The sequence below is a fragment of the Ranitomeya variabilis genome, chromosome 1 (genome assembly GCF_051348905.1).
Source record: "Ranitomeya variabilis isolate aRanVar5 chromosome 1, aRanVar5.hap1, whole genome shotgun sequence".
In the NCBI taxonomy this organism is placed as follows: domain Eukaryota; kingdom Metazoa; phylum Chordata; class Amphibia; order Anura; family Dendrobatidae; genus Ranitomeya; species Ranitomeya variabilis.
In genome coordinates this window covers 162331887-162347727 of record NC_135232.1, presented here as the reverse complement: position 1 = coordinate 162347727, position 15841 = coordinate 162331887, and the positions used below count along the sequence as shown (strand labels likewise).

Here is a 15841-nt window from a genome sequence, read left to right as displayed (position 1 = left end):
ATTAATGTTGGATCAGTGTTGGACTTAGCATCACACGTCCCATAGTATAGTATAAAATGCATATTTTTATTTTTGATATATAAATAATAGAAGAGGTTTGTTATTGAAATATTCTGACATATATGAGAAAATATTCAGCTTCCATAGCCCCCAGCATCCTGAACATGCACAATATACTGCTCTGATATTGCATTGGAGCTGGCAAACTATAATTGTGCAAGGCAATAGATGCTGATTCAATTTTATATGATAAAATTCAAAATGTATTGGTCTTCACATATCATACTATATGGTATATAAATTATATGGAGGTGAATAATATAGCAATGACATTATTTATGCAAATGTTTTTAGATTATTGGTGCCTTTTTTTCCAAAGTGAAACAAGAGCAATCATTTGTGAAAAAAAGTATTAAATGTACCATGGTTATATGGGAATACTACTGCGTTCCCACGTTGAGCTTTATTATTTAAATTAGGTTACTTGCGTTTTTTCATTGCTTTTTTTAACTTGTTTTATTTTTGACGCTGCATTTTCTGTCTCTTTTTGGTGTGTCATGTTTTAAATAAAGCTGCTTTCTGTTTGATACTTCCTGGTATTTGGCTTTGACAATACTTTATTGATATATTTAGTTAGGGATTACATGCGGTTTGATGCGTTTCTGCCTCGGAAATGCTCTAAAAACACATGTATAGGTTTTTTTTCTGCTGATTTTCCACATCTAATACAAGTCTGTGTGAAAAATCTGCACAGAACATTCAGTGAACCCGCAAGAAAAATTTACATGCTGCAGATTAGAAACAAGCACCGCCGGTCAGTTTACGCTGAGACAGTGGCCATGAGGTTTATATAAATGTAAGTTGATTATTATTATTTATTATTATAGCGCCATTTATTCCATGGCACTTTACATGTGAGTAGGGGTATACATAATAATAACAAGTACAGTAATCTTAAACAATATAAGTCACATCTGGTACAGGAGGAGAGAGGACCCTGCCCTCGAGGGCTCACAATCTACAAGGGATGGGTGAGAATACAGTTGGGGAGGGTAGAGCTGGTCGTGCAGCGGTTTGGTCGATCGGTGGTTACTGCAGGTTGTAGGCTTGTCGGAAGAGGTAGGTCTTCAGGTTCTTATTGAAGGTTTCCGTGGTAGGTGACAGTCTGATATGTTTTGGTAGAGAGTTCTGGAGTAGGGGGGATGCGCGGGAGAAAGCTTGTATGCGATCGTGGGAAGAGGAGGTAAGAGGGGAGTAGAGAAGGAGATCTTGTGAGGATCGGAGGTTGCATGCAGGAAAGTACCGTGACGTGAGATGAAGTCACAGATGTGTGGAGGAGACAGGTTGTGAATGGCTTTGTATGCCATGGTTAGGGTTTTGAATTGCATTTTTGATACAGCAAAAATGCGCACCGTCAAAAGGAAAAAGAAAGCTCATCATGGGACTTTATCCCAACACTTAAAAAACTCAAGCAAATTTTTTCTCTATATGATCGATCACCATTAATATCTTTGCATAATTTAAACGGGTTGCCCATGACTTAGATAATGGTGACCTATGCTTATGGTAGGTCATTAAAATTGGATCGGTGGGAGTCTGATGCCCGACACTCCCACCAACACCTCCACTGATCACATCCCTCCAGCACCTGCACTGTTCCACACACTGTACAGTGGTGATTCTTCGGTAGTGCAGCTCAGATTGCATTCACTTCAATGTGAAGATTGGACACTACACATTGCATAGAGCTGCTTTCTACAATGTATAGATCATTGTGCCATCTCAGGAGCTGTAATCATCTGATCACCTGTCATCTGGGCATTATGGTCCCTTCTACTCCTAGCCAGTCTTATTTTATCCCATAGGTATGACCAGGAGTTAAGATGCCATTTGATGGTGGAGCTTACTTTTTCGATAAAGGGTTATTTCCATTGTGTGAAATACTAGTATATTGCTAGGATATGCTATTATCGTAGAATGACTGCCATTATGTTGGCAACTTCTATATCAATACACAACCCACTTTATAATACACAGTGTTAGCGGCATATACACTCACCGGCCACTTTATTAGGTACACCTGTCCAACTTCTTGTTAACACTTAATTTCTAATCAGCCAATCACATGGCGGCAACTCAGTGCATTTAGGCATGTAGACATGGTCAAGACAATCTCCTGCAGTTCAAACCGAGCATCAGTATTGGGAAGAAAGGTGATTTGAGTGCCTTTGAACGTGGCATGGTTGTTGGTGCCAGAAGGGCTGGTCTGAGTATTTCAGAAACTGCTGATCTACTGGGATTTTCACGCACAACCATCTCTAGGGTTTACAGAGAATGGTCCGAAAAAGAAAAAAAATCCAGTGAGCGGCAGTTCTGTGGGCGGAAATGCCTTGTTGATGCCAGAGGTCAGAGGAGAATGGGCAGACTGGTTCGAGCTGATAGAACGGCAACAGTGAATCGCCACCCGTTACAACCAAGGTAGGCCTAAGAGCATCTCTGAACGCACAGTGCGTCGAACTTTGAGGCAGATGGGCTACAGCAGCAGAAGACCACACCGGGTACCACTCCTTTCAGCTAAGAACAGGAAACTGAGGCTACAATTTGTACAAGCTCATCGAAATTGGACAGTAGAAGATTGGAAAAACGTTGCTTGGTCTGATGAGTCTCGATTTCTGCTGCGACATTCGGATGGTAGGGTCAGAATTTGGCGTAAACAACATGAAAGCATGGATCCATCCTGCCTTGTATGGAGCATCTTTGGGATGTGCAGCCGACAAATCTGCGGCAACTGTGTGATGCCATCATGTCAATATGGACCAAAATCTCTGAGGAATGCTTCCAGCACCTTGTTGAATCTATGCCACGAAGAATTGAGGCAGTTCTGAAGGCAAAAGGGGGTCCAACCCGTTACTAGCATGGTGTACCTAATAAAGTGGCCAGTGAGTGTATACTCATATGTACAGTATGTCATTGTAGAACAAGCTGACCCTCAACAATGTGCTATATTTTAGCAGACACCTTGCTAGAGGAAGCAGTAAATCTTCTTGCATAACGCCACCTTCTAGTCTCTCACTGTAAATAAAACAGGCACAGACAGTACTGCCTCCCTGTATCTTCCTGTTTGGGAATCATGCTGCAGCCTATGATCCATTCACACTGCACTAAGCAGTGAATCAGGTAATTTCTTTTATGGTGTATTTATATTTTGAGTTGATTGTCCCAATGTGCTTTTTTATACAGAAAAATTAAAATGGATTATCCATTACTGCACAGTTTACAACCTGGTTATAATATGTCATGAACTCCAGTGGGATGACAGTAGAGATGGTCTAAGAAATGCAATATTTACAGCACTGGACACATGGAAAAATGGACAAAATGACAGTCGAGTCCTAGATGCTGAGAAAGTCGCAGAGGTTTGTATAGAACAAAAATGCACCAATAGATGATGTGGACAAATGTGAAAATGTCTGCACTAAAATAATGTAGTCTCTGTGGAAGTGAAATGAAAAGAGGAGCTTAAAAATTACCTGTTACCAGGCTAAAAGTGCGCATTTATTGCTGCTAATTATTCCCTCTGCTCCATTGAGTATTCTACTTTTTTTGTTTGATTTTTTTTTTGATCCACTATATGGTTCTAAAGTTATGGGCGTTTTTTTTATTTGGTGCTATTTTTCTGGTCTTCTCCAAGGAGTTGAGGCTCACAAAAATCTTTGGGGGTGTATCTTCAGGCTGCTTTGCATTATTACCATGTGAGCAATGCCCGCTAGGTAAAGACCATAAAAAGAAGCACTAAATAAAAAAGGTCCATATCTCTGAAGTCATATATCGAAAACCAAACAAAACAAAAAAGACTGCATATTTTGAGGAGTGCCTGGAATAACAAAAGAGCAATACCTGGCCAATTTTGACTTGAAACCAGGTCCTCTTTAAATTTGTTATACATTATCCAGGAACCTGTACGGAGGCCAAGCCCGACTAGCAAATTACCTTTTTAGCATATTGCCAAAGTCCTATGCCAAAGCCCTATGCTAAGGAGGTAACATGCAAACAGGGGTTGACCTCCATACAGCTTACAGGATAATGGATAGAAACTATGATAGAAGATATGTCATAGTTTCTCCCTCATGTTTCTATAATATTTTTTTCCTATACAGAAATATTGAGGTTGGTCACCGCTTCATTCATTATTCATGGGAGCAGTAAACACATGCACACAACTACCCCCATAGACGTGAATGGCGCAGTAGTCACACATGTGCACTACTGTTCAGAAAAATCATGGAAACTTTGGTGTAGAGATTGGTGGAGGACTCAGGTGGCACTCCCACTGATAATACATTGATCTCCTATTCTGTGGAGAGGTAATAAATGTTATTCATTGGAAATCCACTAGAAGGCTCAGGCCAAGGTCACATGACTGTAGATTCTCTCATTCAAGAGAATCAACTTGATTATGCTAATGACACTTCCAGTTTGATCCGAGTGTCAGTGTAGTGTGAACTGATTACCTAGGATGAGAGAACCTTACCACTTTGGGAAGAGAAGATGGAGTACAAAACTTCTTTCAGGGTTACTCACAGTCAGCTGCAGGCAAGAGCATGAGAATTTCCGTACCTTGTATGATGTTTCGTTCTGAAAACTTTCTCACAATGAGACTCCTTAGGATTTGATGGGCATTGTGGGATATTTCACTATTGGATTTCCCTTGGAACTTCCTGGATTTATTTTTAATTAATAAATGGGTAAACGAGTATGGGATCTAGTTTGGGTACCATTTTGATACCCGAACCAACATTTTTATAAAGTTTGGCCTAACGTGACGGACCTGAACATCCATAGATCCATCCATCTCCAATAGTTGATAGATAGATATGAGTAGATAGATGTCTGTGAGATATATAATTAGTGCTTTGCACGTATTGGTTACTATACATGTATTAAGCTAATAGATAAATGAATAAAATGACGTGGGTTCCCCCCCATTTTTGATAACCAGCAAAGTTAAAGCAGGCAGCTGTGAACCTATATTATTAGGCTGGGAAAGTCTATTGTTATTGGGCCCTTCCCTGCCTAAAAATTCCAACCCATAACCACTTAGATGGGCAAATTCAGGCACTTTACCTCGGCTTTTCCCGATTGCCCTGGTGCTTTGGCAATCGGGGTAATGGTAGTTGGGGTTGATGTCAGCTGTGAATAGTCAAAAATCACAGCTGATATCAAGCCCTGATGTTAGTAATGGAGAGGTGTCCATCTGACCCACTAAAAAAAACCCACACACATAAAAAATACTTTATTTAAATAAACACTCCCCCACACTTTCCCTGGTTCACCAATTTATAAAAAAAAAACCCATGCAGGTCCGATGTAGTCCAGGGAATCTGAAGTAGTCCACAAATGGAAGCCTGAAAAACATAAAAAGAGAGAAATTAAAACAAGACACTGTGCCTCATTCACCAATTTATTTAAAAAAAGTTACCACGCTGATCCGACACAGTCCAGTGTTTTCCACAAAATTCCCCGAATGCAAATGGATGTCACACACTATATCATCCATGTGCATGTGTGCGATATATGTTGTCAATCGTGCTGTCAGAAAAAAAAGGACATGTCTATGTGTGGGTCACATGGAAACATGGTCTGTGTGAGAACACGGATATGTGCGCGGCCCCATAGATTATAATGGGCATGCATGTGTATGTATACCCGCTACATGTGAAAATGGATGCCACACGTACCGGAAACACGGCTGTGTGAAGGGGGGCCTAACAAATAGGTTGTACATGTGATAATTACCTAGGAGACCAACTATCTTTGAAATATTGAAACCAAGGCAACAAGCAGTAAACAATAAAATGAAAATTCCCGCTGTTCTTGAGAATGAGGAGGACTTTTAATCAGAGGTAAATTGTAAAGTTGCTTGTTTTTTTTTTCAAACATTTTGCAATTTTACCAATTTAAGAAGCTGAGACAACCCCTTTAATGTCAGACACTTTGTGATTATTGCAATCATACCCGTACAATGCCTAGTGCTGTACATACAGTACAACAGATGTGACAAAAAAGTGCAGAATTTCAAAATCTTACAGTTTAATCCTATCACGCTTGGCTTGAAATGATATTAATGCTTCTGAGTCTGACAGATAAAAATAAATAAGAATACAATGTGACATTTCTCTGAGTAATAAACGTTTCTGGAAAATAGTATATGATAGCGAAAATGATGCACAATAATGTGAACGAGACTTCTTTGTTTAATCAATTAAACAGCATATGTTGGCAAAACTCTGTACTTCCACTGAATATTACCACCCTCTGCCATCTGCTGCTGTATCTAAATAATTTATATGTAGCATTAATCAGATTGTATTTTTAGACACCACAGATGCTATGAATGTAACTTTGTTAATTTAGAAAAATACTTGGCTTCTGGGAGACATTAACAAAATATTGAATTACTTAGCCTTTTATGCTGCATAAATTTTCTCATTTTCATGTATAAATAGTACAGATTGACAAGACAATCCAAATTAATAACTGGTTACATTAGTACCGGCAGACAATTAAGGTATTAGAAACAATGAATTAATTTGACATTTTAAAAAAAAATTATATTATAAAGAAAAATGTATCTCTCGGTTCTAGTAATAATAATAGTTGTGAGTTCTGTATTACCACTTTTCAAGTTTCTTGAAGCCATGAAAAATAAATAAAAAAACTATGGTAAGGCTCTGTTCACAAGTAGAAGTTTTGCAGTGTTTTTTTTTTTTCTGCAGTCAAAACCTGATCTGAAATCTCAAAGCTTCTGTTGGTACTGTAAAAAGCAGCTTGTGAAGAAGAAAACATGCTGCAAAGACTGTGTGTCAACATAGCCTAACAATAAAAAATTAATTTTCCAGTCATAGATAGTCCATTAGTCATTGTAAGAATGAAAAGTGTTGGGCTAAGTAATAAAACCAGAAGTAGTGCAAGAAATGGAAATAATGCTGCTGTGTGTGTCCATGCAAACTTATAATATATAAGTTTCTACAGTACAAAGAGGTCCAGAACATCTGAATGGATAAAGAGTGAACTGACCAGGGACCTCACATTTCTTTAAGGGAAACTGACAAGTCCCCTCTGCCCCTCAAACCACCAGCATTTGTATTATTCCTGTATAAATTTCCTTCCTAACAGCCAATTTACTATGTTTGACACATAAACAGATCTTTAGAAAAAATATTACTGAAGTCAGTTTATCATATGCAAATTAACCTATGGGAGGTGGAGCCGCATATTCATCACTGTAATGAGCGGTACCACGTGGCCGCTCACACAGGACAAGCTACCGGCGCTGAGAGGAGGCATTGCGGGAGCTGGGTGAGTATTTTAATGCAAGTTGGCAGGCGCACAGGGGGTGGGAGGTGACCACAAACTTTATTTTAACCACAAAAAAATAAAAAAAACCTTGATTTTTCATTCCTTTTCTCCAGCGAACGCTGCTGGGGAGAAGGAATGAATGCCGGCTTCAGCACCAAAAGCAGGGGACATCGCTTAACTCTAGCGCTGTTTCTCCTGTGGCAGTACTTGCACACGGAGGAGAGTGCACACTGTTCTCTGTGTGCACGTGTGCGGGACACTTTGCGGACCGTGCTGCCAGAGAAACGTAGACATGTCTCCATGTTTTGCACATGGACACACGGTCCGCGAAAAATCACTGACATGTGCAGAGACACATTGATTTTAATGTGTCTACGTGTGTCAGTACGGTACGTGAGGAAACTGTCACGTCACGTACTGGAGCCACTGACGTGTGAAACAGGCCTTACAGTGCAGATTTTGCTGAACTGGTTTGAGGGTGCCATGTCACATTGGCAGAGCCCCTGAGGTGCCAGAACAGCAGCAGTAGATGTTCTTGTGCGAAAATTGCAAACTACCATTGTAGTGACTAGTACATTATGCCAAGCCCATGCTTCTGGTGGTATATTAGGCGAGCTCTCATCACTACATAAATGCCAAACATGCATGTGTTGTGACTGTGACACAGCCGCGACACGTGCAGCTGCGGCGTCGGACAGCTGATCAGCCGGCGCCCTCCATGTATCAGGGTTCCCTCTGCAGCTTATTTGGCAAGCGTTATAGCTTGCTGAATAACAGGGACCTGATGAAATTCGCTCAACGAGCAGATGTTTTTATTGGCACCATTTTCAGGCACATGACATTTTTTTATCACTTTCTATTTCGATTTTTGGGAGACAGAATAAACAAAAACCAGAAATTCAGTAATTGCTTTTTGTTTTTTTATACTGTTCCACATGTGGTAAAATTGGTAAGGCAGCTTTATTCATTGGGTCAGTACGATTACAGCAATACCCAATTTATTGCACCGAACCAAAAGTGGAGCAAAGCGCGATGAAAAAGACGTATAAATAAGCATAGTAGTGTTAAAACATCATCTTGTCATACAGCTCCATCAGTGAAAAAACAAAAATATATAGCTCTCAAAATAAAGTGGTGCGAAAATAATTATTTTGTCTATAAAATAGTTTTTACTGTGTAAAAGCGCCAAAACATGAAAAATGATAATGCTGTAGTATCGCTGTAATCGTACTGACCCAAAGAATAAAGCTGCCTTATCATTTTTACCACACACAGAACGGCGTAAACTCCCCCCAAAAAAATTTCCCGAATTGCTGGTTTTTTTTCATTCTGCCTACTAAAAATCGGAATAGAAAGCGATCAAAGAATGTCATGTGCCCTAAAATGGTAGCAAAAAAAAATAAAATCACATGACTCTGTGGGCCAAAATATGGAAAAATTATAGCTCTCCAAATATGGTGATGCAATAACAATTTTCTGCAATACAAAACATCTTTTAGTGTGTGACAGCAGCCAAAAATCACTTCCCCTGACGAATCTGCGCTGAGCAGCGATACGCATGGGGCTTCCCCCACGGGGCTTCCCCCACACTCCCCTGGTCCCAGGACTATTCTCCCCCTGACGCTTTGACTGCTGACGCTACATCCATTTCAATAAATAAAGAAAATTGGTGCGCACTCAGGATGATGAGGGAGCGAGGTGCAGGTGTAGTGGGCTGTGAGGAGCCCCGTGTACATGGAAGATATAGTACACCGCACACTCTATAAGTATTTTGCAACAGTGAAAATTTATTTAAAGAAACAACTATGCGATGTGAAAGCGACCAGAAGCAATTATGACGTTTCGGCCCTACCAGAGCCTTAATCATACAATCGCTTAAGTGCCAGATTGCTGAGGGCATACAAAAGCATAGGCTGCCCAACTGAGAGGGTCTTGTATATATGGTTGCTAAGCGGCGCTCCCGCACCCTGCTGTTAGATACTGAAATACGTGATTCAGATGTAACCTCTGGTAGAAGATTCTCTATAATGATGCACATAGAGGCACTGTGGATGCTGTTTGACCTGTGATCCGGCAGTGAACGTCTTCTTAGAATTGCATAAAAGTGCCATCGGCCACAGTTTTGTGCACTTCTGAAAAGGACACCACTGACCAGAGGCCAGAAGGAGTCCACAGTAACTCTGCTGCATCGTTATAGTGAATGGATCCCTCAAAGGTTTCACTTCAGTCAGAGATTTAGATGGAAACCCCAAAGTAATCCAGGGCCAACCGCACCAGCATATGGTCTCACAAGGGGGTCTGAGGATCTCATCTCGGTACCTAATGGCAGTCAGGCTACCTCTGGCAAGCACATGGAGGGCTGTGCGGCCCTCCAAAGAAATGCCACCCCACACCATTACTGACCCACTGCCAAACCGGTCATGCTGAAGGATGTTGCAGGCAGCAGATCGCTCTCCACGTGTATATATATGTATATATACATATATATATACTAGATGGTGGCTCGATTCTAACGCATCGGGTATTCTAGAATATGTATGTAGTTTATTTATGAAGATTTCACAATAATGCAATGAATACACAGGATTCAGCCGGCCGGGCGCGACCAATTAGCGAAGTGTGGTTCAAATCCCGCGCCAATTAGCGGCTGGACTGCATCTGTTGCTGATTGTTCACGGCCGGCCCGGCGCGACCAATCAGTGAAGCCAGGGTGAGCTCCAGGTTTTTGAGGGCCCCGGGCGAAAGAGTTTCACAGCCCACGTAGCATATAACACAGCCCACGTAGTATATAGCACAGCCACGTAGTATATAGCACAGCTACGTAGTATATAACACAGCCACGTAGTATATAGCACAGCCACATAGTATATAGCACAGCTACGTAGTATATAACACAGCCATGTAGTATATAGCACAGCCCACGTAGTATATAGCACAGCCCACGCAGTATATAACAGAGCTCACGCAGTATATAACACAGCCCACGTAGTATATAGCACAGACACGTAGTATATAGCGCAGCCCACGTAGTATATAACACAGCGACATAGTATATAATACAGCCCACGCAGTATATAACACAGCCCATGCAGTATATAACACAGTCAACGTATATAGCAATGTGGGCACCATATCCCTGTTAAAAAAATAATTAAAATAAAAAATAGTTATACACTCACCTTCCGGCGGCCCCCGGATCCAGCCCAGGCCTTTAGCGATGCTCCGTTCCCAGTAATGCCTTGCGGCAATAACCCATGATGATGTAGCGGTCTCGCGAGATTGCTACGTCATCTGGGGTCATTGCGCAATGCAGTCTTGGGACTGGAGCGTCGCGAGGAGCGGGAAAGGCTGCCACAGATGCCGGAAGGTGAAAATATAATGATTTTTTTATTATTATTTTTAACATTATATGTTTTTACTATTGATGCTGCATAGCCAGCATCAATAGTAAAAACTTGGTCACACTTACAGGGTTAATGGCAGCATTAATGGACTGCGTTACACCGCGTTATGCCACGGTGTAATGCAGTCCGTTTAATGGACTGCTAAAATGCTATGTGGGCACTGACTGGAGGGGAGTATGAAGGGGGCACTGACTGGAGGGGAGTAGGGAGGGGCCAATTCGCGGCCGGACTGTGCCTGTCATTGATTGGTCGCACCCAGCTAGCTGCAACCAATCAGCGACTTGGGATTTCCGCAACAGACAGACAAACAGACGGAAGTGGACCTTAGACAATTATATATAGATATATATATACCTGTATAAACTGCTCAAAAAAATAAAGGGAACAAACAACAGAATATAACTCCAAGTAAATCAAACTTCTGTGAAATCAATCTGTCCACTTAGGAAGCAACACTGTTTGAAAATCAATTTTACATGCTGGTGTGCAAATGGAATAGACAACAGATGGAAATTATTGGCAGCTATCAAGACTCAATAAAGGAGTGGTTCTGCAGTTGGGAACCACAGACCACATCTCAGTACCAATGCTTTCTGGCTGATGTTTTAGTCACTTTTGAATGTTGGTTGTGCTTTCACACTCATGGTAGCTGTTATGGTTCTCAATGGCAAGAGAACATAGCCCAGCAAACATACGAACTAGCTCTTGGAAGGATGGAAACTAAACTGACCATGAACTAAACCTGCCGCACAACTAACAGTAGCCGGGTAGCGTAGCCTGCGTTTTATCCCTAGACGCCCAGCGCCGGCCGGAGGACTAACTAATCCTGACAGAGGAAAATATAGTCCTGGCTCACCTCTAGAGAAATTTTCCCGAAAGGCAGACAGAGGCCCCCACAAATATTGGCGGTGATTTTAGATGAAATGACAAACGTAGTATGAAAATAGGTTTAGCAAAATTGAGGTCCGCTTACTAGATAGCAGGAAGACAGAAAGGGCACTTTCATGGTCAGCTGAAAACCCTATCAAAATACCATCCTGAAATTACTTTAAGACTCTAGTATTAACTCATAACATCAGAGTGGCAATTTCAGATCACAAGAGCTTTCCAGACACAGAAACGAAACTACAGCTGTGAACTGGAACAAAATGCAAAAACAAACAAGGACTAAGTCCAACTTAGCTGGGAGTTGTCTAGCAGCAGGAACATGCACAGAAAGGCTTCTGATTACAATGTTGACCGGCATGGAAGTGACAGAGGAGCAAGGCTAAATAGCGACTCCCACATCCTGATGGAAACAGGTGAACAGAGAGGATGATGCACACCAGTTCAATTCCACCAGTGGCCACCGGGGGAGCCCAAAATCCAATTTCACAACAGTACCCCCCCCTCAAGGAGGGGGCACCGAACCCTCACCAGAACCACCAGGGCGATCAGGATGAGCCCTATGAAAGGCACGGACCAAATCGGAGGCATGAACATCAGAGGCAGTCACCCAAGAATTATCCTCCTGACCGTATCCCTTCCATTTGACCAGATACTGGAGTTTCCGTCTGGAAACACGGGAGTCCAAGATTTTTTCCACAACGTACTCCAACTCGCCCTCAACCAACACCGGAGCAGGAGGCTCAACGGAAGGCACAACCGGTACCTCATACCTGCGCAATAATGACCGATGAAAAACATTATGAATAGAAAAAGATGCAGGGAGGTCCAAACGGAAGGACACAGGGTTAAGAATCTCCAATATCTTGTACGGGCCGATGAACCGAGGCTTAAACTTGGGAGAAGAAACCCTCATAGGGACAAAACGAGAAGACAACCACACCAAGTCCCCAACACAAAGCCGAGGACCAACCCGACGCCGGCGGTTGGCAAAAAGCTGAGTCTTCTCCTGGGACAACTTCAAATTGTCCACTACCTGCCCCCAAATCTGATGCAACCTCTCCACCACAGCATCCACTCCAGGACAATCCGAAGATTCCACCTGACCAGAAGAAAATCGAGGATGAAACCCCGAATTACAGAAAAAGGGAGACACCAAGGTGGCAGAACTGGCCCGATTATTGAGGGCAAACTCCGCTAAAGGCAAAAAAGCAACCCAATCATCCTGATCTGCAGACACAAAACACCTCAAATATGTCTCCAAGGTCTGATTCGTCCGCTCGGTCTGGCCATTAGTCTGAGGATGGAAAGCAGACGAGAAAGACAAATCTATGCCCATCCTAGCACAGAATGCTCGCCAAAATCTAGACACGAATTGGGTACCTCTGTCAGAAACGATATTCTCCGGAATACCATGCAAACGGACCACATTTTGAAAAAACAGAGGAACCAACTCGGAAGAAGAAGGCAACTTAGGCAGGGGAACCAAATGGACCATCTTAGAGAAACGATCACACACCACCCAGATGACAGACATCTTCTGAGAAACAGGAAGATCCGAAATAAAATCCATCGAGATGTGCATCCAGGGCCTCTTCGGGATAGGCAAGGGCAACAACAATCCACTAGCCCGAGAACAACAAGGCTTGGCCCGAGCACAAACGTCACAAGACTGCACGAAGCCTCGCACATCTCGAGACAGGGAAGGCCACCAGAAGGACCTTGCCACCAAATCCCTGGTACCAAAGATTCCAGGATGACCTGCCAACGCAGAAGAATGAACCTCAGAAATGACTTTACTGGTCCAATCATCAGGAACAAACAGTCTACCAGGTGGGCAACGATCAGGTCTATCCGCCTGAAACTCCTGCAAGGCCCGCCGCAGGTCTGGAGAAACGGCAGACAATATCACTCCATCCTTAAGGATACCTGTAGGTTCAGAATTACCAGGGGAGTCAGGCTCAAAACTCCTAGAAAGGGCATCCGCCTTAACATTCTTAGAACCCGGCAGGTAGGACACCACAAAATTAAACCGAGAGAAAAACAACGACCAGCGCGCCTGTCTAGGATTCAGGCGTCTGGCTGACTCAAGATAAATTAGATTTTTGTGGTCAGTCAATACCACCACCTGATGTCTAGCCCCCTCAAGCCAATGACGCCACTCCTCAAAAGCCCACTTCATGGCCAAAAGCTCCCGATTCCCAACATCATAATTCCGCTCGGCGGGCGAAAATTTACGCGAGAAAAAAGCACAAGGTCTCATCACGGAGCAATCGGAACTTCTCTGCGACAAAACCGCCCCAGCTCCAATTTCAGAAGCGTCGACCTCAACCTGAAAAGGAAGAGCAACATCAGGCTGACGCAACACAGGGGCGGAAGAAAAGCGGCGCTTAAGCTCCCGAAAGGCCTCCACAGCAGCAGGGGACCAATCAGCAACATCAGCACCCTTCTTGGTCAAATCAGTCAATGGTTTAACAACATCAGAAAAACCAGCAATAAATCGACGATAAAAGTTAGCAAAGCCCAAAAATTTCTGAAGACTCTTAAGAGAAGAGGGTTGCGTCCAATCACAAATAGCCAGGATTGACAGGATCCATCTCGATGGAAGAGGGGGAAAAAATATATCCCAAAAAGGAAATCTTTTGAACCCCAAAAACGCACTTAGAACCCTTTACACACAAGGAATTAGACCGCAAAACCTGAAAAACCCTCCTGACCTGCTGGACATGAGAGTCCCAGTCATCTGAAAAAATCAAAATATCATCCAGATACACAATCATAAATTTATCCAAATAATCACGGAAAATGTCATGCATAAAGGACTGAAAGACTGAAGGGGCATTTGAAAGACCAAAAGGCATCACCAAATACTCAAAGTGGCCCTCGGGCGTATTAAATGCGGTTTTCCACTCATCCCCCTGCTTAATTTGCACCAAATTATACGCCCCACGAAGATCTATCTTAGAGAACCACTTGGCTCCCTTTATGCGAGCAAACAAATCAGTCAGCAGTGGCAACGGATATTGATATTTAACCGTGATTTTATTCAAAAGCCGATAATCAATGCACGGCCTCAAAGAGCCATCTTTCTTAGCCACAAAGAAAAAACCGGCTCCTAAGGGAGATGACGAAGGACGAATATGTCCCTTTTCCAAGGACTCCTTTATATATTCTCGCATAGCAGCATGTTCAGGCACAGACAGATTAAATAAACGACCCTTAGGGTATTTACTACCCGGAATCAAATCTATGGCACAATCGCACTCCCGGTGCGGAGGTAATGAACCAAGCTTAGGTTCTTCAAAAACGTCACGATATTCAGTCAAGAATTCAGGAATCTCAGAGGGAATAGATGATGAAATGGAAACCACAGGTACGTCCCCATGCGTCCCCTTACATCCCCAGCTTAACACAGACATAGCTTTCCAGTCAAGGACTGGGTTATGAGATTGCAGCCATGGCAATCCAAGCACCAACACATCATGTAGGTTATACAGCACAAGAAAGCGAATAATCTCCTGGTGATCCGGATTAATCCGCATAGTTACTTGTGTCCAGTATTGTGGTTCATTGCTAGCCAATGGGGTGGAGTCAATCCCCTTCAGGGGTATAGGAGTTTCAAGAGGCTCCAAATCATACCCACAGCGTTTGGCAAAGGACCAATCCATAAGACTCAAAGCGGCGCCAGAGTCGACATAGGCATCCGCGGTAATAGATGATAAAGAACAAATCAGGGTCACAGATAGAATAAACTTAGACTGTAAAGTGCCAATTGAAACAGACTTATCAAGCTTCTTAGTACGCTTAGAGCATGCTGATATAACATGAGTTGAATCACCGCAATAGAAGCACAACCCATTTTTTCGTCTAAAATTCTGCCGTTCACTTCTGGACAGAATTCTATCACATTGCATATTCTCTGGCGTCTTCTCAGTAGACACCGCCAAATGGTGCACAGGTTTGCGCTCCCGCAGACGCCTATCGATCTGGATAGCCATTGTCATGGACTCATTCAGACCCGCAGGCACAGGGAACCCCACCATAACATCCTTAATGGCATCAGAGAGACCCTCTCTGAAATTCGCCGCCAGGGCGCACTCATTCCACTGAGTAAGCACAGCCCATTTACGGAATTTCTGGCAGTATATTTCAGCTTCGTCTTGCCCCTGAGATAGGGACATCAAAGCCTTTTC

General features: G+C 42.8%; 1 protein-coding gene across 4 annotated transcripts in view; it reads left to right on the top strand.

Moving 5' to 3' along the window:
* TMEM232 (transmembrane protein 232) overlaps nucleotides 1-15841 on the top strand; it is a 435959-nt gene that overhangs the window by 192107 nt on the left and 228011 nt on the right. For all 4 annotated transcript variants that reach the window (XM_077290225.1, XM_077290199.1, XM_077290207.1 and 1 more), the window contains one exon: nucleotides 3241-3416. In XM_077290225.1, coding sequence (XP_077146340.1) covers nucleotides 3241-3416 — 176 coding nt within the window. The remainder of the gene's footprint in view (nucleotides 1-3240; nucleotides 3417-15841) is intronic.